The 25,168-nt window shown below is 42.0% G+C and overlaps 1 protein-coding gene across 5 annotated transcripts in view; it reads left to right on the forward strand.

Annotated features, from left to right (window-relative positions):
* Positions 1-25,168, forward strand: part of KIZ (kizuna centrosomal protein) — a 60,493-nt gene that overhangs the window by 12,187 nt on the left and 23,138 nt on the right. For 4 of the 5 annotated variants that reach the window (XM_084514304.1, XM_084514301.1, XM_084514302.1 and 1 more), the window contains 7 exons: positions 3,356-3,418; positions 5,295-5,447; positions 9,549-9,639; positions 14,241-14,811; positions 17,509-17,722; positions 22,265-22,423; positions 22,937-23,105. In XM_084514304.1, coding sequence (XP_084370430.1) covers positions 5,311-5,447; positions 9,549-9,639; positions 14,241-14,811; positions 17,509-17,722; positions 22,265-22,423; positions 22,937-23,105 — 1,341 coding nt within the window. In that variant the 5' untranslated portion in view covers positions 3,356-3,418; positions 5,295-5,310. Of the gene's footprint in view, positions 1-3,355; positions 3,419-5,294; positions 5,448-8,740; positions 8,800-9,548; positions 9,640-14,240; positions 14,812-17,508; positions 17,723-22,264; positions 22,424-22,936; positions 23,106-25,168 lie in introns of those variants that run through there. The other variant, XM_084514305.1, reaches the window with a different exon arrangement.

The following is a 25,168-nucleotide window of genomic DNA, read 5'->3' on the forward strand; positions in this document are numbered from 1 at the left end:
AGCTGCTGCTTGGTTGTGTCTCCCACCTGTCTGTTGGTGAGCTCAGAGGGAGCTCTTGTGAATATTTCTTTTCTTCCTGTTTTCATCTCTTCTTTTTTTTTCCCCTCTAAATACCTGAGTTTTAAAGTGTCTGAGAAATTAGCCTTGTGCAAACTAGTGTTGTGCAAAAAACATAACTATCTTAATGTATATCTTAGACTTTATTTGATGAATTTTATTTCTTAATGCTGGTACATAGTCCAGTCAAGATATAAACAGTACTGCGGGCATAGGTCTCTGTAGACAGGTCAGTGGTGTCTGTATGCAAAATTATGGACAGTTAGATATTGGGTGTCTGAGGTAATAAATGAACTGGGGCGGAGCGTTTACTTTGGTGTTTAATTACAGAACTGACTGTGTTGTGATTACTCAGCATTTACTCTTGCTGGTGAGAGAGGCAGTGTTTGAGATGAAGTAGATAAATTATTTAGTTAAGTGCTGTACTTAACACCGTGACTAACTTTGAAATTAGCATCCTTCTCAAACAGTGAGGCCAGATGCCTCATGCTACGGGTGACTTGCTGTAAACATGTGCAAATACTGACAAGCCCTGAGCAGAGAGTGTAAAACAGGTTTATTAGCTTCCAAAATATTTGCTGGTATCAGTTACATGTGTTTGTAGAAGGTGGTGCTGAACAGGCCCTCTCGAACCTGTCCAGGGGATTGGATTTGCATGCAGGAGGCTTTGAGCATCGTGTTTCTCCAGGATTCGAGTGGTGAAGTGGCTGCTGCTCTTACTGAGTCTGTGCCACCTTTCTTCCTCCCTGAGAAAGCTAGCTTGTGCTGTTCTAAAGGAAACTGGCTACCTGCAAACACAACTCTTTGTTTCTCTTTTGCATGCTTGCTTGCATCTTTTACAGAAGTGGACTGTATTTGCTGTAGTTGGTTAATTGGCTTGTTTTGTCTTTCTGGCCAAAGCCTTACATGATACCTACTGGTATACCCTGAGCAGGCTGTCCAGGTACCAGGCTAAGCTGTTGGATACAGCTCAGTGCTAAACAGTTGGTTTAATGTAAGACTGGTGTAGAAAAACAACTGTAAAAATTACATTTCTTACTTCTATGGAAAGTTTGCATTGTATTTAAGTGCTTCACAATTTTCTCTGTACTTTTCTCAACAGGGTGTCACCACAGTAGTACTGTTATTCCTATGTTATAGATGCAGTACTGAAGCACAAAGAGACCAGGGCCCGGTATCTCAAGAAATATTGAGGCAGATCCTGCTGCTTTGACTAGGAGGTGAAGGATCAGATATCACTACAGGTTGATGCCTGGTGAAATGCCAGAGATTAGACGGAGCTTGTGGTTGAACAGAGAATTTAATTCTGCTTTCAAATCCCAAAGAAACACGCTTTCTCTGCAGACTGAAGATTCAGGGTTGTTTGAAAAAGCCACCTGGATCCTTACAAAGTCCTGAAGTGTTCTATTTTTGCCTATTTAAGAATAAAGTTTATAACTGGCTGTTTGCAGTGCTTTAACCTGATGCAAATAGAAGCTTCAGGCTGAGAGCTTTATTTTTCAGGTAAAAAGGGAGGTGATGTAGTAATGGAGCAGTCAAAATAGTCTCTGTATTGCTTCAAGCTTCACTTCTGCCACTGACACTAAGAAACTGCACTGGAACTTTGTTGGAATCTGGGCTACCAAACAAAATAGTTTTGAATGGCTTCTAAATCATGTCTTGGACAGAGGTGTGCTGCAAAACACCCCAGGTGTTACAGTAACCATTTCAGGCATCTGTAATGATGGTAGTCAAATGCTGTGAGGCTCATACCTGATGGTTTTTATACTTCGTCTTCCCTCTAGAGAAGACCTTATTTATATACTCAGGTGCTACCTAAACATCTGTAGCACTGACTAGCAAGTGGGATGCTGGTAGAAAGGAAATGATCTTTCAGGAACCGAGGAGTGAGATGTGCAGTGCAACCTGTGGTATCGGAGGATGAGAAACAGGATTGGAGCCAATGGCTGTTCGCATCTGTTGACTCTTACATCCATCAGGATATCACAGTGTTCTTCATCGAGTCATGAAAATTACTTCTAGAAGTGTAAAAACAAGATCTTGAAATCTGCTTTTGCTTAGCTGTCCATCATGTAAAAGGAAATTGAAAGGATGAGATCCCAGATGAAGCGTGGCTTTTAAATTGCATACATGACATGAAAACGTAATCTTGTTTCAGACAGTGGCAGGATAAGATGGATAAAATGTATGCCTTGATCTTGCAGACTTAAGAAGCAGGAAGGATTTCCTTGCTTTCCTCTGGTGCAGGGCAAGTGGGAGGAGGCAAATATGTGTGGCTGTGACATGCACGTTTGTAGGGGAGTGCATGGAAAAGCACGTGTAGCCATATGGCTGCATGCAATCTCACATGTATGCCCGCAGTGCTCTCGCCTATGCGGCCTTCATAGCTAGTAAAAGCTGGTGATTATTTTTAATGAACAACTTAAGGTACTTGCTTTGATTGTTGCAGGATTTGTAGTGTGTGCCTACTGGAAGCCCTTGTCTCATCAATTGTTTTTTACTGATGGGGTAGTTGCTCCTTTTCAGAAACAGTTTGTAGTCATTAACTAATATTACCACCTTTATTCTGTCGTACTCCTTCTGAAAACGGGTATCTGAATTATGCTGTGGGTCAGGCATGGAGTTTGTTGTAAAGCAGTATGAATTTCCCCATGGACCTATACCATTGCACTGCTTTTGACAGATACGGATGTCCCCACAGTGTTTTAACAACCGTAAGGTTTTTTTTGTTACATTTATCTGTTGCCCTTTAGTAGTTCCAGCAGGTAATGCTAGCGTATCTCTAGATGTATTTGATCTTAATGCATGAGTCTGAAATATGTAGCTGATTTTAAGTTAAAAACTATTGTGTGAAATACTGCCTGTTTGAGGAAGTTAAGCTAAATATTTCCTGCATTGAATGTGGTTTGTTGAGTGACTCGGACTAGGTGAGAGGATCTCAGTGCTTAGAGCATCTCCAGAGGCTGCTGGAGAAAGGACTTGAAATAGGAACTTTAACTGTGCAGGAGTCTTTTTGGCTGTGCTGTTGGGGTTTAAATGGATATATACGTGTTTACGCGTTGTCATCTCTTTGCTGCCCTCCCTTTAAAACAACCTAGCTCTTCTTCCAGTGAAGAGCAGAGGGAGAAGTAAGAACTTTTTTTTTTGTGACAAGCTTGGCTGGCGGATCAAGACATAAGACTACCAATCTGTAGGAGAAATGTGTTCCATTCTCTGAGAAGTATATGCTCTGAATAATGTTGACTTCTTGCACTTTGAGAATTTAAATTATGAAATTTTTTTGTTTGCTTTCTTCTAGTGAAACCAGAAGGCTGGAATTGGAAAGAAAACTGGTGGAATACAAAAAATCTGATGCATACCTGTAAGTTTATTTAAAAAAAACCTTATAGACTTTTTTAGTTACAAAGACTACAGTATCACAGGATGCTTTTAGAATGTTATCTTGATGTTGATTTTGTAATGGTTCTAGGGTCTTAGAATGTCCTTAAACTTTTAGGAAGTACTACAAGATATTCTAGGTTCTGGTCCTAGCTCCCTGGATTGTTTCTGCATTAACTATTTAATGTGAATTGCACATACAGTTTGTTTTGTCTTTTTTTTTTTTTTTTTTAAAAAAGAGGGTGGAGGTTAAAAAACAAACAAACACTTGTTACTCTGGCCGTGTATATTAAACAATTGTTCATATTTCTGCATTTGCATTCTCTTGTCCTACTGATATTGTTATATACATGTATAACATGCATGAGGTTATAAGCATTGCTATTAACAGCCTTATTGAGGAAGACCAAGTGATTTGAACTTGCTGCCAATTACCAAATTACCTGTTAAGTTTAGTTCAGTGTGGTTGCTTCTCTTATGAACAAAGCTTCTTGCTTTTTTATCTCCTTTTTATATTTGAACTGTGAAATTCCTGCCCTGAGCAAGTTAGAATGTAGGGGAAGAGATTCCAGAACTGATGGCCTTCCAGTGAGCATATGAGCATTGAAAGATCCTAGCTTTCTTATAGCCTATGTAGTTCTATGGTGTTTTTTTTTTTTGGCTTTTTTTTTTTTTTTTTGAGTTTGGGAAGAACTTTGCCATAAATCTGTTCTTAAAATAAAATAGTATGAAAAGCATGGGTTGTTTATTTGAAATTGACTGTAGAAGCCTCCCTTCCAGAAGAGGATCTGGAATGTGGTGTCTGCACGGATGGAAGTCTCTTAGCTTGCCAGGAACGGCACCTGGATTCCAGAGAGGAGCAGATTTTTAGGCATTCTTGTCTCTGTAGTGTTTGTTTTCTTAGCTGTGTTTTGTAAAGCCAGAGAGGTGACTCTTCAATTTTAGTTCAAGTGACTGAGGGCTAGGTGCAATCATGGCCAAATCCCTTGGAGACTCCTCTTCTGAAAGAGGGACTTTAGAGTAGAAAATTGAGATTATCTTGAAGAAAAAATACCTCAAGAGGTGTGGAAACATGCACGTGTACTTTTTCACTTTTAATTTGATTTATTTTAATCCAACAGAACTTGAACTGGAGTGTCTGTCAAAATATTGGCACTTTGGGGGGAGTTAGGTCGCAATTTCACAACCAATTCAAGCTGACTTATAGGCAGGTTGAGCCCTAAACAGATGAGATCCTGTCTGCCCTTGGTTCATGTGTTCCCTTTAACACTAATACTTGTCCAGCTGACTTATAATCAGACAAAAAAAAATAGGTCTGTCTGAAAGTGAATCTGTGTTTTTCGATGGGTGAGAGAGAGTTCAAACGGATTTTCAGTTGGATTGCTCTTGGCTTAATTTGCCATGTGTGTATAGTATATAGTATTGGCACAAAAAAGAAAGAAGGGCCTGGAGTGAGATGCCCCTTCTGGTGGCAGCATGGATTTAGGTTGATTTAAAGCAACTGTGAAACCACAGCCTTAGTTCACAGTATGCTGGACTTGCAGAACATGTTCTTCTAAATACAGTTTTCATTTTAGACATGCGTATCACATTAATTCAAAGCATAACCCGTTCCGAACAAACTTATGAAATTTTTGAAATGTGTTTATCTTTTTGAGCACCAAACCAAAAATCCTTTTTAAACCTCAAGTTATACAACCAAAAGGACATCACTGTTGTTTAACGTAGCTTTGGACAGTTGGGCAGCTCCTATATAAATGTTAGTATGTATGTGCCTGAAGAAAAGTGGTTGTAATAGAAATGTTTGTTTTAATTTCATACTCCTTAAGTACATGTTCTTCTTCTTCTTTCTCTTGCAGAATAAAACTAAAGTACATGAAGCTGAAAAAATACTTGGAAGAAATAAACGAACGACAAAAAAGAGCTCTTCTGCGAAACCAGGCCATTTTAAAGGAATTGAACCAGTTTGAAGCTCGTATGAAAACTTCAAGTTCGGAGCTAATTCAGAAGATGGAAGTAACTTTCTAGAAGACTTACTGCATTAGTGCTTGTCATTACTACAGGGGTTGCTGAATAGGTTCTGTCTGTGTATTTTGCACATCCAGGCTGGAGAAACTTCATGCCATGTTTGAGTGCTTAAAGCAGAATTTGAAATAAACCCAAACGATACTAGTAAATGAGGTGGTAGACACAACGGTAGCTGCAGAGATAGTCAGTAGCACTTCACAGAACTGTACCTTTGGCCTGTACTACAGGCTAGTGTCCTTATGAGTTTCTTGGAAGTGAGTGAGAACTGACATCAAAAAATTGTGGAGATAGATTGTATCATGTTTGGAGTTATAGTGGTAATAAAACAGCAGGTCTAGGTTAGGACAAGAAGAGGACTAGAGTTGTAATATTTTCATAAACTTTTTTATTAAGATTATATTTTACTAAGGCTTTCTATCACCTAAAAAGCCACAACATATTTCACTGAAGCTGTTTCAGGACACGTTTTTAATTCTGCTGGCGTGATTGCCCTAAGCAGACATAGCTAGGCTTGTCTCTACCTATTGCGCTTTCTTCACAAAAAGGTATAAGAGTAAGTGACTTTTGTTAAAACAAATTACTGTGTTGGAACTATTTGGACTAAAGCATATCTAAAATGAGTTTGCAGTCAGTTCTATTACTAGGCAGTCCTGTTGAATCACTTAGGTCTTTGCTTTCAATGGTTTTATGTGTACATATGTTTGATTCATTTGCCTTCAGAGCTGTAAAATTTAACTTTTTCTCTGGGCTGGTAAATTAAAACCCAGGGAGTTTTCATCACCTTGAGTAATTGAGATGTTACTATTTTGTGTTACTTCACTGAAGTAACTGAAATATTTGGGATATTACAAAGTGATATAGATTGGAAATGATCTCAGATTCAAAGAAATGGCTTGTGCTCATGCCATTTATATATGGAGCCAAATTTTGGGGGGCTGAAAAATCAAATCTTTTTTTCTGGGAGGGAAGTTTGTTTATATCCGCTTTCGAAGAGAAGCAGCATTTTTTGAAAACATTTGATGGGGACATTTATGTGATTCTGCCACTCTTTTTTTTTTAACTTGCTGGAATAAAAGAGGGGAAGAAACAAATTAGTTGGGGTGTTCTAAGCCCCTGTTGTGTGATACGAACGCAATACTGTGTGGTTGTCTAGAACTCAGCTGTGATGGCTTTTATTTGTCTGAAATGCAGTTTGAATTAAAACTGGAACAACCTTATCCAAGTATATTGTTTTTTCTTTCCCTTTCCTACTCAGGGACACATGCAATTTCATCTGAGATAGTAGAGCTTAGACTGTGATCCTTTTAAAAGGAGTTGTTTAAAAAATCCTGTGTTTGGGTTCAAGAAATACGCACCAGCACCTTTGGATGACAATGATACAGGGCTGAAAGAAAAGGTGTGGATTGGCTGATCTGGGGGGTTACAGTTACAGCAACTATAGGGAAAGAAAGGTATGAGCACTTCTGAAAAAAGGTAAGAGAAGGAAAGAATCAGACTGTAACATAAACAAGGAGCAGGAGGGAGGAAAAGTGTAAAGCAATGTAGAAGTTTTAAAAACAAGTGAACCTTCATTTAAAATATTCTTTAAGCTTTTCTCATAGTATGCTCTGGAAACAACAGTAGGAAGCATTGTTAGAGCTTACTCTGAAGTAGGGATGTAGAAGCATCAATGTGTGTCTTTTTTTTTTTTCTTACTGTCTGGTTTGGCTTTCACTAGCTGCACAGGACAAGAAAGCCTTTGAATGCAGTTCTTCGTTTAGAAAAGTTCCTTTAAATAGATAAATGTATGACTTGAAACGTGAATCTGTTCTTTCAAAAATCCTCTAAACTATTGATACTAATGTTTATAAGGATTCAAAGACCCTTCATTAGCTTTTTTGCATCAGTGTAATGTAACAAGTCCTACACTCTAACTTTGTACTGTAGTTAAAAACATAATGTTTTTAAATTAGTTCTGATTGCATCAAGGATCTTGGTTTTGTATTAAGCAAAATGACTAGCTGGCTTCAAACTACTCTGCCATTAGTTGTAACTCACAATATGTTAACCCTGCCTTCCAACGCTCATCTTAAAGTAAATAGCCCTAATCTTTTCTTTTGTCTCTTCAAATTGAATTTTTATGCCTGTAGTAATTTTTAATGATTTTTCTGGAATGCCTTTGGTATCCCGTTTGAGATGGAGTGATGAGAACTGTTCATGTTAATTAACACTCCCTTTGAGATGTGGGTGGGTTTGTGCTTATGTTTCTAGTTTGGAAGGTCGCTTTTGTGTTGTCATGGACTTCAGTGTACAGAGCAGGTGCCTGGGGGCTTAATAGCTGCTCTCCCTGCCTTTGGAAGTGAGGAAGCTCTCCGAAGATGCAGATCTCTCTCATGGTGGCAATTGACTTACACTCATAAACCAATCATCTGGCAAGCATCACATGGCTGCATACCTGCATTCATAACTTCCTTGCACAGCTATATTCCTGTCAATGTCTGGTAATTTTTATAGCCTGTTGGATCTGGTGACATTGAAGAAACATCTTTTCTTTGCTTCAGCTTAGTGATGTACAGTTTAGAGACTATCCCTGGGGTGGCTGTGCAAGTCTGTTTTGTTTCAAAGCAGATTGAGGTCAGGAGTATTTTGTGATGCTAGATTTTCCCTGTTGTGTTTAGGGATTTTTTTTTGAGCAACCCTCCTGCATACCCTTGTGGTAGGCTGTTACAATGTATTTTTGTGAGTCACAGCTGTGCCATGGGCTGATACGCATGTAGTGTTTCCATTCATTGCTTCCATTTTGGTATTTCTGTGCCATCCATTTTATTTTTGCTGGCTTAGACTTGCTTTTTTTGAGCTGTTAAACAAAGCACAGATTACATACTCTTTATACTACAATTATGAAAAGCTACCTTGTTGTGGAGAATTGTGAAGCATGTAATCATTTAATCTAGCATGGAAGTACAACTGACAGAAATTATTACTTTTTATTTTTTTTTGCTTGAGAGAGAATGTCCTTTAAGAGTGCTTTATCATAATTATGCACACAATTTATTACTTGCTGTAGCTGAAAAAAGTTTTTGTTTTTGAAAGATTTGCTATTTTGTTGTTTTCTTTTTTGTTTTCTCCCTGTGTTTGTCTGCAGTCTGTTAAGTATTTTGGGGGAGTTGAAGTAAAATCACTCAAGCTTTCAGGAAAATCCAGTAGTTATATCTGAGTTTCTTTTGAAGTTAATTCTTGTGAGGTTAGATTCTGTTTCTTAAAAGTTGTTGTTTTGTTGTTTATAATTTTATGAAAGGCTTCTGTTGCCTGGAAGACAGAAGACTTGCTGAGTACACCATTGGTATGAAGTGCAGGGTTGGTGAAGTTAATTGTTCTAAAGATTTACCTTTATGCATATTACTTGATGCAGAATAAGTGTTGAAGTGCTTTCATTCAGGACCAATGTAACTTGTTATTGGGGTTTACATTTACTTACAAATAGGATTAATTATAGGTGCTGCATGTGCCTGGCTTTAAGCAGTAGTCCTACTACGAATGCATTACATTTGGTCAATTAAACAATGTAGTGGAGGTGAAAATGTTTTACGCAGTTGTTTGTTAGTAACATTAGAGCAAGTTGCTTTTCATGCTGAGCTGCTCTTTATAACATCTGCCATATATTTTTCCTTATAAGAGCTCAATGAGTTATAAGATATACATAAAAGAAAAATTCTGAAGCTCACTTAATCCCAAAGTAATCCCAAAGCAGTGGAGTCACTGTCTTGATACAGCAGAAATAATACTTTAGTGTTACAAAACCAATTGTGATTAAATAAATTCGAATTAGCAAATTACTGTTTTGTAGACTTCTAGATTAAGTGAATGAATGAATGTGTATGAAAAACCTACTGAAGGTTGTGTAGAAGTCATAGCATTTGTTTAGGTAAGTGGTAAAAATTAGGAGAAAAGGGGGCTTCTGGCTTTCACTTAGAACAAGTGAAAAATGTTGCCAGGATACTACAAATGAAAGTGTGTAATTCGGAAAGCAGTATTTAGTGATTTGTGGTTTATTGGCTTTTTTTTTTCCTCTATTTTTATGTAATGGATTTTTTTTCCCACACTTAGGAATGGTATGGGAGAGAAATTAAAAGTGTGTTGTCGCTTCAAGAGGGCAGCTTGTCAGCACGAGGTGACGAGGAAGAATACAACAAGCAGGTAATGCGGAGAGTGTGTGTGTGTGAAACGTGTTTTATTACACTGATGTTCTTTAAACTGAGCTGCTGCATTAAGAGGCAGACAGGGCGAAGCGGTCTTTGTGGGGATTTTTTGTTGTGGCAGCTGTAGTGAAATATTGCTTAGAGCCTGAGTGAAGCAAAGAATCTGGGTAAAAAGTGCAATTATTTTGATTAAAAAGGGGGAGAAAGGTAAATGTTTGTGGTGTTTGTTGTTCAGCACAGAAGTTATAATGTGCAAATGGTATTCTTAATGAATGATATTTAAAAAAAATGCAGATGTTGATTTGTGTAGTGTATTTACAGTTTTGTGCATTTTGACCTTTTCTCAGAAGAAGCAAAAAGAGATTGCCTATCTAAGTAACAGACAAAAAGACTGACAAGGAATACTTAAATATATTCTGCTATATATCTGCAGTAATGCAGGCTTCTAATCCCTCCTCCTATCTCCATATAAATGATACAGTTCAAGACCATAGCTGTTTTCTTTGCTAAAAGCAGTAAAGCTCTTTTAGATGAAATGTCTAAAAACATCTTGTAATAACTTGGAGCATGCTGGCAAGAGTAGTCACTTGTGACTATGTGTGAAACCCCCTCAGCTAGTCGATATTGTAATAAGCAAAAATGGTAGCATCACTCCATTATTCAGAAAAGCCAACAGCACGCTTGTCCCTTAGGCTACAGCATTCATTAAGAAAAGCTTACTGGGCTGAAAGCTGGAAACAGATGATAACGGGATATGATTTTCATATTTAATGCATTCCTTGGAAGAGTATGTGTGCTGCAGATTGATAGAAGAATCAACTGCTACTTTACTAAAAGACTTTCTAGTTTGCCCTATAGCTACCGATGGAATCATTCAGCCAAGAAATTAACTTTTTCCCCTTTTACCTGCTTTATGTATCTGCTAAGCAGGCTGCCTGGCTGCCAGTAAATGTTATTATGCAGTTAAATGTTTGGTATTTAAGACTCTTATCAGAAAAGAAACAGAGGCCACACTATTTTGTTTTTATAGTAGGAAGAAGGCTTTCGTTTTTCTTTCTTCAGTGCATTAGCAGTTGTTAATCTGAGTTTACAGGAAGTTTTCCCTATAGATTAAAAAGTTAAAAACCTTGAATTTAGAGCATTCTTTAAAATGTAATATACAAAGCAATGAACCCGAGCAACCTTGACTTATATAAGGAGACCTCCAGCAGTTTGTGAATTAGATTTTTAATTCAGACATGTGAAAAGGTGAGTTTAATTTTGAATACTGGGTTCTTTGATTAAAAGCAGTTGGTGTAGGAGATGCTATTTCTAACCTATAGAAAAGTTGTTTCCACGTAAATACTAGAACATCAAAGGATTGCAGTGACTTAGACTTAAAAAGAAAAAAAATATTTTGGACAGTACAAGTACTTGCTGCTTTGTACAGAATTACAATTAAAGCTTTTTTGTGAACTTTCTTCCCCATTCCCTTTTTCTCCTTATCTCCCTTCTTAAGTGGGAAGGTAAGTTCATCTAGGCTGTGCATCATTTTGCCTCGTCTATATGCTGTGTCTCAGATCTCCTATAACTCCATGTTTTTCAGCCTGACTGTGTTTATTTCCCACTACCTTCACCTCACTTGAAATCAGCCTAATCTTATAGTAGAAATATGTGTTGCGGTGCCAGCTTGGATGTCAGCTCACCCTCCTGTGCAGGTGTCGGTGCCCACTGGCATTAGCAGGACAATGCGCTGAGCCTCTGTGCAGCATGTGCTCACGTGCATTGGAGACCAAGATGGACAATAACAGAACGCATTTTCTAGAGGTGCTTAGCATCCCTGTGCCCCTAAGGCACCAATGTGAATATTGAGCACTTCTCTGAGGTGTTGGGTGTGCATACTCTTGTTTTTTATGGGAATCTTTAATCTCCTAAATCATATACCTGAACAGTGATCTAGAAAACCATGATCCTTCATGGAAATGACTTGAACACTGTTACATTGAAGCCCAGTGTAATGGCAGCCCACCATTACATGTTGAAGGAGTTCCTGTATTGAAGAGGTCCTTCTTGGCTGAAAGAGGTATGCAATTTGGGGTTCTGAAACCTTTGTGCAGTGAAGTCTGACTTCAACTTTGAAGCATTTTCTTGAAATCCTTGGACTTGTGCATCTTGGGAATGATGTATCTGTTAGACATTAGGGATAGGGTACCTCCCAGGAACACTTTTGAGTGCCCAAGCATCCTTCCCTGAACCAGGTGAGTATAGTAATCTGCTGCCAAGCAGAGACGATGCCCTCTTACAAGGCCTAATGGAAGGGACTTTGTTCTCTTCAAAGCACTTTAATAATAATAAAGATTGTTAGTGGAGGAGCAAGTGGGGAGCCTGCATGCATTCCCTCCACTCCACAACTGAAAAGAGGCCTATAAGTGTGCTTTGTGAGAGGGTTCACTTAGCTCCTGTCTGAGTGCCATGAAATTCAGTAACTGATAACTTTGTTTGCTGTTTTAGGTAGGTTATCTACAGGTTTCTACTGTTTTGTTTTTGGTGGTAAAAGTTGTACCTCAGCCAACCTTATCTGTCATACAGTTATTTGGAGAATCCAAAGGCAGTGAAGAGATTTTTATTCTGTAAACAAGAAGGAGCTTGTTGGCAATGTACTTCTGCTAAGTGCTATGAAGCACTTGTACCTGAATTGCATTTGTTTTGGAACACTAAACTCGGGAGCTGCTAAGTCCATAAAATACCTGCATTTTAAAGCAGCAAGTCCAAGACCCCAAAAGTAATTAGGAGGAACCAAAGAGTAGTGGAGATAGAATAAGTTGTGAACTTGATCTCATTAGCAAATCTTTACTACTTAAAAATAACTCCATGGCTTTTTGTTCTGTTTCTTGTTATGTGGAATTTGAGCCTTTTAATGAAACAGTCACGGACTAGACAAGATGTCTTTGTTTCCTTTAAGCTGCGTTTGGCAGCTGACTTTGTGTGGTAGGAAGAGGTCAGTCAACAAGAGAGAGACGAGAGGTATGGAGGTGACTGTAAATTGCTTTGCTGTGATTTGGGGCTGAAAAGCAAGCCGTGCTTAGTATGAACAAGGGCATTACGGTAACAAATTTCGGCTTTGCATAAACTGTCAGTGACCTTCTGGTGGTGGTAGCCACTCCTTCTAAATTGCTGTGACTGGGTAAGCGTACAAAGAGCAAAAAGCAAGTATTAAAGCCCTGGAATGTAGAAGCAGAGTGGTTATGTTGTTGGAAGTGATTTTATGCAAGTTCAACAGAGTTTTTGGATGAAAGTGTCATTTGAAATATTTCCACTTGGTGCCTGAGTTCTCTTGTGGAAAACAAAATTTCATCTACTTGGTGTTAGCTCAGTAGTTCTTCCTGTTTGGTGTGGATTAAATGGAGGAAAGAACACAAAGAAGACAATAAAGAAAAAGATTTTCCTTACTCTTCCTTGCTTTGTTAACATACCGTGAGTGAAGCTGGATATATAGACAAATGAAGACAGACGTAGGTTTCAGAGTCTCTGGGGACTCCTCCCTATCCTGCTGCATTCTCAAAGACCCATCTGTGCTGTGCTGTATGTCCAGGAACTTCTCTTGCTAGTGCTCCTTGGAGAAGGATGCCCCTCCATTCAGACTTTGGTCCAACTGCTGATGGTATTGCTGCACCAGACACAAGTGGAAAAACAGAAAACCAGAAAAGTTCTAAGATGCACTGAGTGTTAAAGTTTGGCTTGGCCAAGGAGGATCAGCGAGTGGTGCCTCGCTGAGAGGCTGGTGGGGCAGCCAGCTGCCATGGCTGCATTCAAGGGACTGGTGTGTTCTGGAGGATGCCTTGGAGCCACGTCTCCTATCGTCATGTCTGCATCGTTGCCTATAACACCATGGTGTTGTAGAGCTGGCTTCTTGTTGCTTCCACTCCCCAGCAGGACAGGGAGCATCTCCAGAGCTGTGCTGCTGGGAAGGGCAGCCCCCAGCATCACAAGTGCTGGCATGGCACCAGGAGGGTGCTGATCTCTGGGATGTTTGGGCACATGGCTTTCGGCTTTCACAGGTGCTTGAGAACAAAAGGAAATGGGTAGTGGAATTTCTAGCGTTATGGGGTTTTTCTTTAAACCAAAGGAGGAGGTGGTTGCCCAGGAAATGAAGCTGTTGTAATGGCTAGGAGCTGTGTCTTCGGTGGGATTTCAGCAGCAGCTCTATGGCAGTTCCAATAGAAAGGTGCACAAAGTTCCAACTTGCTGGCAGCTGAAACCATGCCTACAGTGTGGGAGATGACACCCATCAGCTTATGTTAGCATGTCTTTAAGAATTATTTTTCTACAAATACTTTTTCTGGGTGACATGTGCTTAGTTTCAGATGTGGTGAAGTAACGAACGCCTGTATTAGGCACAGGGGGCTTCACCTTTGCTGGTTGTAGTATTTTGTCTACTCCTTCTGTTTCTTTGAAAGCAAATGGACAAAAAAGCGCTTTCTCTGTATCAAAGCAATAGTACAGCAAATTCTTGTGTGACACTTTTTCCTCCAGGAAACCGCCATGCAATCCTTGAAAAACTCCAGGTATATAATGCTGCCTGCTTGTTTCCTTAAACAGTCTTCCACCTGTGTCTTCCAGAATCCGTGGGTTGTGAGACCAGCAGGAATTCACTCCAGGACAGCCATGTCAAGAGGCTTATATCACCCAGCAACAATCTTTATGGGCCGCCACATGTCAGCTGCCTGGAGCATGCAGCAGAAAGCCTCACATGCTGCTGAGAGCCACTCTGTGCCTGAGCCCTGCTCCCACAGACAGGCAGCACTGAGCAGTGATGAGACAGGCAGATGCTTCCCACGGGTGGGCAGTGACATGCCATGTACGAATAAAGCTGACAAACAGGATGTGAAGGCAGATGTCCTGGTGCAGGAGAAAATGCCCATCACATCCAGAGTGGCATTGGCAGAGAGCAGCATGTGCAGTAGCCTTACTAATTTAACAGAGCACAGAAATCCTGCTGAATGCTGCTTGCTGTCACCCAATAGAGGAAGTGTGGAGAGCAGGACTGCTGACTTAAACAGTGACACCTCAGTGGAGGAGGAGGATGTGACCCGTGAGCACCTGGTAGCAAGTGCAGAAGACAAGCAGCCTGTCCCTGTGGCATTTGTTCCTGAGCCCAGCATCTCTGAGGAAGACCAGGAAAGCATCCCAGGTATGATGGAGCCTCCGCCCGACTGTGCTGGAGCACACGTATTGCAAACAGATGCCCCAGGCTGCTGTTTTTTTCCCTACACCTCTTGTATTTTGCTTGAAGTATACTGTCACTCTCACTTATTTTTTTTTTTTTTTTTTTTTTTTTTTTTTACTCCCAGGCAATTCATCACAGGCTCACTGGGTACTGAAGCTACTCAGTTTTTCACTTTCCAGCTGGGGTATTTTGATGCAAGACAGCTCTATGCTTCTACTCTGCTTTGCTCACCTCTGTTGGCAGAGTGGCTGTTGATCATCCTCTGCTCCATCCCTCAGGGTTTTGGCTTCTTTCTGCACTGTGAGCAGACAAAAGGGAGGAGGAGGATGAAGGATGTGCAAGGCAACAATCAAGAGCAAGCAGCTGTACTGGGCTTTTTGCATCAGTGCCAGACCTTCTGCAGTCCCTTTCAGTGGCTCCTATGAGGCTGCTTTGTCCTGGCAGCCTGCTGAAGATGGACCTCAAAGTTTAGAGGGGTCCTATTGGATGCACTCTGCTCAGCTGGATGACTTCTGTAAAATAAAGCCTCCTCATCCATCTGTGGCATGCTGTTCTAGCAGATGTGAGACTTGGTCAAGTCTAACCTGAGAACTAGGGGATGGCACCTCTATTAGAAAGCGAAGATTTTTTTCTCTGCTGTGACCACAGTTGTCTTGAAGTAGTTTGAGCCTCATTTTAGGAGTTTTAATGTCAACATATTTCACTGGCAGCATAGGTGACTTCTCTTTCAGGTTGATTTCCTTCTCCTTCAAATGCCTGTGCAGAATAGCTCATCCATTTCTGAAAATGAGATTTGGAAATGTAGATCAAGAACCAGCATTCTCATGAATTAGGCTGGATTAACTATTACTTGTTTCATGCTTTCTTGAGAGATGTGATGCAGGTTCTCCAGCTGGGATGTTCTCACACAGGGATGAAAGACTGTGCTTCCTCTTGAAGGCTGCTTCCCAACTTCTCACCTTTTTTTTTATTTTTTTGTCAAGACAAAATGTGTTCTCTCCTGTTTTTACTGGCTTGGTTGCTTATTCTGAAGTTAGCTAACAGACTTGTTTTTGAAGTTGCGGTGACAAAGATTTGTCTCCAAGGAACAGTTTCTTCCATTTTTAAGACCTGGAAGAAATGCCGTGCCCTGCCAGTTAACATAGTGATTTTTGACTTAAACTAGTTTTCCAAGCTGCATAAGAATAGCTAAAATGGAGCTTTTTAATGGGAACTGTTGGCAACCCTAGTGATGCAGGGACTCCAGCTCTCCTGTAATGCTTATGGCTTTCTGTATAGATGAAAGCTGCCATCCCCATTTTCTGATTATCTTCTGTACTACTTGCTCTTTTTCTCCCCCTCCCTATAGCTTTTTCTTTCCCATAGAAATCTATTCGCCTCTGATTTTCTTTCACCTGGCACACCTTCCACTTCTGTGCTGCTGTGAGAGGCTGTTCCAGCTGGAGTTGGGGGGGATGGATGGTCCCAGGGCTCTCCTGGCAGCTCTGTGCTGCCCAAAGGACAGTGCAAGGGGTCAGTGCTGTGTGGCTGGAAAAGGAGTGCTCCTTTAATTTCTGCAGTGGGGTACCTCTGCCTTCAGAGAAACCATGCAGCTGGGTTTGAAATTAAAATGGACATTTTGTCACAGCATGGTGATCCCTTTGGGCTGCCTACAGGGCTCGCTAGGTCTGCTGCCAAGCGTGTGCTGCAGAGCGAGCGGGCTGATGTCAGCCAGGTTTGGATTTGTACAGCATAGTCTTCCAGCTCCTGAAAGTTGGCCCTTTGTGCTGCAAGTGAGGGGAGCAGAAGGCGATTGGCTCCACTCTGCATAGCAGAAGCAACATGTGCCAGGCTTTGTGCAAGGAGAGGAGGTCCTGGTATCGGCTGCTGTTTATCACAGCCCTCCATAATTTGGGCCTAAGCTGAGCAAAAAGCTGGATATGCTGTACCATAAGCAGCTGCATGGATACTGCTTAACTCAAACCCATGGTGAACTTAATGGAAAACTGGGAATTTCTGTGACCAATGCTAATTTATTCCAACAATTGTTGGTCCATTCAGTTTTGGTGTTTTTTAAAAAGTAGGTGTGTTTTTTTCTTTCTTGGCACATGAGTCAGCCCTGTATTCTCCCTCTTTAGAAAAGGTAATTAACGTGCTGAATTTAAAAGCCTCTGGGCAGGCATTTCTTCTGCAAGGTTTAAAAAAACTGTGAAAGAAGCCTCTTCAGGTGCATTCCCCCCTCCCCCCCTTGGCCCCCCAAGAAAAGCTTTTTTGAAGCTTTCTCAATAAGTTTTTTTTTTTTTTTTTAAACTTCTTTATTTTCTTTTCCAGATGCAGTTTTGGGAGGTAGATGGTCTTCATGGCAGGGCTCCTTTTGGCTGGTACTGGGCATCTCTCCCAGCTGCCTCCAGTTGCAAATCTAAGCTGGGAGTGCAGCCAGGGCCTCCCCAAACTCCCCCTTGTGAGGGAAGTGCAGAAGGACACGGAATGTGGGGAGAGGGCATGGAAAGCCTGAAAGCAAAGCAAAGGCAAGAGGGGTGCTTGCTCATGTCTGCAAGTGAGATTGGAGAATGCACCAGGTGGCTCATCCTGGCTTAATCCCATGCACCACGACTCATTCCTTGGTCCTGCTAATGTTTTGGGAGTAATTTTTTTTTTTTTGTGGTGGTTACTGTTCTGCAGGACCCCAGGATGGCCTGAGTAACGGGCAACCATCACAGGCAGTGAGCGAGGACAGCAGCAGCGAGCCCCTGGTGTGTGCAGGCAAGGGGATGCTGATGGCAGCAGGGAACAGGACATGGGCTGGAGGCACCCGCCCTGCAGAGGTATTCTCTCCACAGCCATCCAGCCCCTGTGCAGCAGAAGAAGAGCCCCTGGGCAGCCTGGCAGCAGATGGGTATGTCCTTGCGATCCCTAGCCCAGCGGGGCAGTACCTGTCACAGAGGTGTCCCCAGATGTCTTTCCAAGCTACAGAGGACAGCTGGTTCTGCTCCCTTGCTGTGCCCCAACAGAGCTGTGCCACTGCTGGCATCGCTGCGTCTTGTGCCCTGAAGGCAATAATCACTCTTTGCACGCTGCTTTTCCTGACCACAACAGAAATAGTGAAGGCTTTGCTACCAGCTCATATACCTCCCTCACCTTGTATGCCACTGGTGCTGGGCTTCCTTGCCTTTGGGCTGGCCCCGCTCGTATGTGAGATGTGCCCAGTTGAAGTGGCTGTCGTGGTGCAGGGCTTGCTTGGAGGCCTGCAGGCTGAATGAGGGGTGGCTGTGGGCTGGAGAGGGAACACATATGGAGGAAAACAGCATGCTCACCTGTGGAGGGTGAGGAAATATTTTTTTGCAGTGTTTTTTTCCCTGTTTGTTTGTATCTTGATCTGTTTAGCACATTTGTTCTTCCTGTATCCATGTTTACAATGTATTAGGAGCTGATTTCAGTATCAGTCTGTTTTTTAATAAACGCCATTTGAGCAGAAGCTAATAGGCACCAATATACACTTATGTAACTTCACCATTTCACATTTGCATCCGACTGTTGCTTGCTATAGAAACATCATCTAATTTACATCTAAATAGCTTTTACAGTTTTTCTTTTGTATAACACCTGTTAATCATAACACTTTGCAGGGAAGTTGCATAGAGTGCTTGCCTTTGCTGGAGAAGTCATAGCTGAGCGGTGGTAATTTAACCTTTTGTTCTCTCTCTGTAGATGCTAGTGATGCCTAGTTGTTCATGAACTGATGAAAATATTATGCAATGCTCTTGAAGCCCAGCTAAATTATAAGAAAGGTTTCACTGTTTGCATTATCTCTGGAGCATGACTAAAATCAGATTGTAAATGTTTCCTCTCACATTATGTTGAGTTGAATACCTGTTTCTCAAGGCCATACAAGTGTGATCTCCACTGCTGTGTGTTTCTGCAGAAGAGATACAAATCTTAATTTTTTTTACCTGAAGACTAAAATGCAGATAAAATTTCAGAAATGTCAGGCATGGAAGATGCTGTGGAGCGATACGTAGCCTCTACATTATTGAATTGATAACCAATTGTTTTTAAAGTCCATCTCTCCAATGTACTCAAAATTCAGTGCATGTTCCTGAGTCCCGCAAAATAATTCATGAGCTGAAAGTCTTGGAGAAACTTTCCCAGTAATTAGCAGGTGAACTTCAATTACATAAATAACAAACTATGCAGGCAGTTTTGAGGTCAATGCTCACTCAGCAGGCAAAATCCTTCTTCCAAGATAGGAAGTCCTATGTTTTAGGTTTTGGGTGAAAGTTCCTTTCTTTCCTTACTTTAGAGACATCACTTTAACTGAGCTCTTGTTTGGGAAAAAAAAAAAAGTTTGTTCCCCCAGAAGAAGTGTTTGTATGTTGTATTTTACTTCAGAATTAACCTGTTTCTTTCCAGTCTAGTTTCAGCCTGCCTTTTCCAGGTGGAAAAACAGTGATCTCATGATAATGCTGTCAGGTGGCCAAGGAGAGGTGACGTTGCTGGGAAGGGTCTCCTAGGGCAGTCTCTGAGGCTGGGTCACAGCCCACAGTGGGGTGATGCAACTGCTGTCATAGTCACTGAGGATGGGGCTTCTGCTGAATCACGGCTGTGTCAGGGCGCTGCGGGGCAGGTGTGCTTGACTGGAGGCTGCATGCACGCCTCTCCCAGCTGGTGCCCTCTGCTCCAGCCCGTGGTGCCTGGCAGGCACAGGTCTTCCAGGGGACTTGCTGGGGCTGCCCCCAACTCTCCCTGTGGCAGGCACCTACCCTGCTGCCTCTCTGTCCTTTTGGAATTCCTCAGGGCACCCAGTGCTTTATTCAAGGGCTTAAAAATGGGGAGCGGGAGGGGGGGGAAAGGGTCTCTGAGAATTAGTGCGTGGAAAGATGATGGCTATTTTAAGGCTGGTGTTGAAGGGGTGGAGAAAGGCAGAGCTTATGCCTGTGCTGCTTCAGCTGCATTGAAGAGGGCTTAGCACAGATGGATTGTGCATTACAAAATGTAACACATAATTCAAGCTGTCAGCTTAATCAGACTGTTTCCAGGAAGCAACCTGTAAAAGAGAAGGACCTCTTGTTTGCTGACCTCTGATCCGTAGCCTGCTGCAGATTGTCATACATTTTGTTTTTTCTTTATGTTGGTGTCCCTTCCTTCCCCTTCCCTTTTTATTATTGTATCCCTCTCGAGTGGCACCCTGGAAGGACCACCCAGGGGGAGGGAGACAATAGGAAACGAGCCAGCCGCTGAAATACAGGTTTTGTAAGACTTTGGGGGAAGAAAAAGCACTGTTTAACTGCATATGCTATCTCCCTGGTATTGTTTTGCTGATCAAATGTCTAGGAAACTCGATGCAATGCAGGGCAGCTCCTACTCAAATGCTCACTGTTGCCAAACAGTCTGATGGAAAACAAAACTTTGGTATATCTTAGCATAATTGCAAACATAACGTGAGCTGTGGCGCAGAGTGTTTTTCAGTTGGTAAAGCAAGGTTGGCTGTGTAAATAGCAGCTTCCTCACAAAAACCTGTTTATGTGGACAGGCCCTGTGGGCTGGTGGAGACCTGGGCTGGAAAGTGCCACACAAAGCGGGCAGCCTGGCTGCGGGGCGAGCAGCCACTGTACCCCTATAGGCTTTGCCTGCTTTGTTTCAGGGTGAGGAGACCTGGTTCTGATGCAGCGCCTCGGCACTGCTGTCCTGGGCAGTGAACGGGAGTGCTGCAGAAAATGCAGGGAGGAAGAAGCTGGCATCTGGCCATCTAAGGAAAATAGCAGAGTTTTAGGAAAGCAGAGAATATTTCCCAAGGTGGCATATTGCCTTTCCCAGTTTTGTGTGCTTTTTTACAATGCATCAAAGAAAACTTGGTTCAAAAAATCAAGCTGATCTCTTTCAACCTTTTGAAACCACCTCATAATTTACATTGTTATTACACTGACCATTTTTCTCAGGCGTTCTTTCCTTTTTGGCATATTCTTTTTGACTTTGAGATATTTACATTTCCCAACAGCTGGAGAGAAAAGGCTAGGGATGCAAGAGCTGGCTGGCTCCTCAGTTGGGAATAAGAAGAATGTGCAGAAAAGACTTCAGTCTAAAAAAAAAAAAAAAGCTTTTTTTTTTTAATCAGGATTTGCAATGAAGGCAAAGCTGGCTGTTGTTTGTTGTTGAGCTGCAGGACATAGTTTGCTGCGTGTGCTTATTGTGCCTTGTCCCACCAGTCCCTGGTTTGCGGGGAGGCCAGTTTGGCTGCAGCTCTCCCATGCCCAGGCTTTTCCTAGAACTGGCCTCTAAAATACAGTTTCTTTTGAAAGCTGTGAGCCTCTGTACACAAAAGGGAATGTGGATGCAAATAGGAAAGCTTTGCTGGGGGCTGGCAACTTTTTTTTCTTTCTCCAGAGCCTATCACCTGTGCTTTGCTGCTTTGAAGAGCTAAGCGAGGGTGTTTATTTTTATAACTTGCTTGACAGAAATGTGTTTAAAATGTCCCTGACAGGTTCCTGCAAGCCCTGTCGGCACCCGTGCACCCTGTAGCTCGTTCCTGGTCGCTCTGCTGCTCACCCACCCACAGCAATCATGGGCATCTTGCTGCTGGTGACATGCACAGTGCAGATTGAGCTCTGCAGGAGCTGCCTATCAGAGCTGGCCTCTTCATGCTCACGGTTGCATGTGGCCAGCTCACAGAGCAGTGGGGACCTGCAAGCAAGCACCCGGGAAGCCTCCCTGTGCTTCCGTGGCTTCAGTGTCATCACTGAGCTGAAACATGGCACTCAGAATTGTGTACCCAATTATTTTAACAAATGCTTGTGCCTAAACTCATTGCCTTTTGCAGCCCTGCTTTGCAGATCATGCCTGTGAAATAAAAACATGTTTCCATGAAGGAGACCGTCCGCTTAAAATGGCTAATAATGCTTTGCTGGGGTACAGAATAACAACTAGAAAAAACCTTTCTTAAAGGAGGAAAAAGTCACCAAACCCCTTATGTTAACAAAAGCGGGACCAGATAACCCAGACTGTCACTCAATGGCAACGGGCTCCTAATTGCAAGAGCTGGGAGGAGCTTTGTGGTTTTACTTAAAATTAAATGTCAGCCTTCTTAAGCTAGGATTTTCATAAACACTTAGTTGTTGGAGGATTTCTGGGGAGTTACAAGGAAGGGTTTACAGGACTTGGCCACGCAGCCCGCCGTTAGGAATGGGTTTCAATATCACAATTGATTTGGCCAGAGCAGATGCAAGGTGCCATTTCAGCTTTAACTTGTCATGATGTTTCTACCCTCATTGTTTGCGTAACCAAACCCTTGCAAAGACCTGGTCATGGGCATGCTGCTTTTGGCTGTCCCACTGGTTATCCCATTAGCCAAGGGCTATATGACAGGCCTTGCATCCACCCCTCTTCTGGCTGTCTCTCTGATCTTCAAATAAATACCTCACATCGCACCTGCTTTATTTTGCAGCTTTTATAGTCAGGCCAGCAGCCTGAAAGAAGATGACCTTGAAGCTGGAGAAGCAGCTCTCTGTCATCAGCCAAAGGCATTACTGCAGAGCCTGTGGGGTGGCCACCCCCTCCCTGGGAACATACTGTGTGCTGCCCGTGGGGTTGGGGAGCAGAGCAGGTACGTGGGGACCAGCCTTCCCTGGGGGACTGGCATCCTTCTTCCCACTTCCTTCTTTCCTGTGTGTATGCCACAAGGACAAATTAGAGGTCTCTTTAGTACAGCAATGAAAACATTTTCCATTCTTTGTTACTTACCTAGTCCCCTGCGTTAAGCAACACTGGAGTGTTGGCAGGATCAGGCACCTCTTAGTACTGAGGAGGACTCTGTAACTGCCTAGCATTCCTTCCAGGGCAGATGTGCCTTTGAGTTCTGTGTGTTATTGTTCCTGATGGCTGCCTTTGCCTGACCTGGCTTGCCACAGTTCGTCCAAGTCAAAAGTGACTTATTTGCTTTTGATGCTTTTACAAGCAAAAATAAGGAAGTGTATGCTGTGAGTTAAGGGCAAAAGGGGTTGCACATTTTCTTACTGCATACTGACCTGCCCCTCCAGCCCCAAGCAAGCAGACAGGCAGGGTAGCTCCCATCTGAGCACCGTAGGCTCTGAGCCTTGCCTTTGGTTGTATTCCCTAGGGCAGACCTGCCACAGGATGTGGATGTACTGGATGTACAGGATGTACTGCAGGCTCCCCTGAGAAACCCCATGTCGTTTGTGGCAGGGCACTGCTGTCTGCTTGCCGAAGAGGTGGTGGCGATGTTTGAAAACCTGCTGGTTTCGGGGAAGGAAGTGCCAGATGACCAGGTTGGTTTTGGTGTCCGTCCGTCTGTTTGGCTCAGGTCACTTGCAGCTGCTGCTCACCACAGTTGGGCTGCACCGAGCTCCCAATGGCTGTTTGTTAGAGAAAATTCCCACAGCTTAGCGTCACTTGTAGCATGCTGCACGTCTGTGGTAACAGGTGCTGGGGTTTTCCGGTGCACTTGGCAAGTTTGGTAAATGCTCACTCTTTTCCCTGCCTGGGGTTGTTAAAGAGGGAATCATGCAATGGTGCAGTGATTAGTGGGTCTTCCCCCAGTGTTCTGGCCTTATTGTAGGCAGAGTGAAATGGAGACACTGCTAAAAACAGGTATTTCTTAGGGTAGGATGTTCTTCTGCTGCTATTCTTGTAATTCACAGGATGTATTTGACTTTTTCCTGTCTTGCTCTTTCTGTGTTTGGAAGAGAAACCTGAATTCCACAGAAAATGAGGTACTGGAGGCCATGGGGGCACTGAAGAACCAAGTAACCACAAAATGCATGACCAGAAGTTGTTGTTTCTCAGGATCTCTGTCCCCTTTAGCATGCTTTCTTCTAGTTGACATCAGTCAAAGTGGGCATTTTAGTATCCTGTAAGAACAACATAATGTCAAAATCAACAGTGCCAAAGGACTAAATTGCACTGTTAAAGTGCAGCAGGCCCTGTCTGCGCTTCTAACAGTACCCAGTACCTGGGTCCTGGGGAAGGACGAGCAATTAGTGCTCATTTATCAGCCCTTGGAATTGCTAGAAAGTGGGTAAGGAGAGAACAGACTTTCCATGTGTCTCAGGACACAGGCGTAGGTGCAGCGTATTGCCCCGTGGAGCAAGCAGCCCTCTGAGGTCTTCAGAGGTGCCTGCTCTACCCTTCAGATCTGTTACTGATTTAAAGAAGCTAAAGAAGCTCATGCTTGCTGTGGTGCAAGTTTATCACAAGGCTTAATTATCTGTCTTTCTCTGTGACTTAATAGCTTTTTATCAAGCATGATAGTGTTTTTTTTCCTTTTTAAAAAAAAAACAAAAAAAAAAAAACTGAATTGTCTGGTATGCTAAATATGCAGCAGATTTTACAGATAACAGCATCTTTGTCCTTTTTAAACTTTAATGTGAAAGATTATAAGCAAACTCTACAAATTTTGTAGGAGTTATTTTTCCTTATGTACAAATGACAGGGAAAGAAAGGAAAAAGTGTATGCACACGTACATATGCATGTATGAACATATACGTAATACTGCCAGAGCAAAAATATTTGTTAAAGTTCTTTCCCCTCTAATTTTTAATGGGAAATTAGAAAGCAGTTTAGGCTATATTTTGGTTTTAATATTTGATAGAAATAAGGATAATGAAATGTTTTGTTTAATTATACACTTTCAGTGATAGCCAAGGTAACTTTTTTGTCTGTGGATTGTATTCTGCCTTAAAACATTCAGCCTATTAAAAAGATGAACAAGGAATGTGTCCTTGCACTGGTGGCAGATAAATACTGTACATAAATTTACGATTGTATGTAAAAATTTGTATCAAGTCAAATCTCCATAACGCTGGCTTTATGGGTGAATATAAGCAGTAACAATCTGCTTATTGCTACTTTTTACTGTGGCCTACGTATATGCATTTAACTCTTATTTTTCCATTTAAAAGAATCCATTCACCTGAATGTAATCCCAGGATTCATTTTATGCTTTGAAACGCCTGACTTCCAAGCAGGCTGCACAGAACAGTAGCTATATAAATTACTATATATATATATATATATTTATATCTTATAATATTTTTATTATGTGCAGGAACAGTTGCTTTACCATGAAGATGTATGTAATGTAGTTATGAACTCCATTAGCCATCTGTACCTGGGGATCTTAATCATTTGTGACTTCAGATCTTGAATTTTGGGTGAGTCCGGCTCATGTGGGACAGCCACAGCGAGCTGGCTTCCTCGGAGTTCTTCCAGAGAAATTAGCAGAGAGATGCTGCTAAATGGCAATGAATTCTCATGGTAAAGACATCCCCATCCTACCAATAATTAAAGGGTTTCATTATATTCAGAAAAGGAGACATAAAATCCCTGGTT

Source organism: Aythya ferina (assembly GCF_964211825.1).
Source record: "Aythya ferina genome assembly, chromosome: 3".
Lineage (NCBI taxonomy): Eukaryota > Metazoa > Chordata > Aves > Anseriformes > Anatidae > Aythya > Aythya ferina.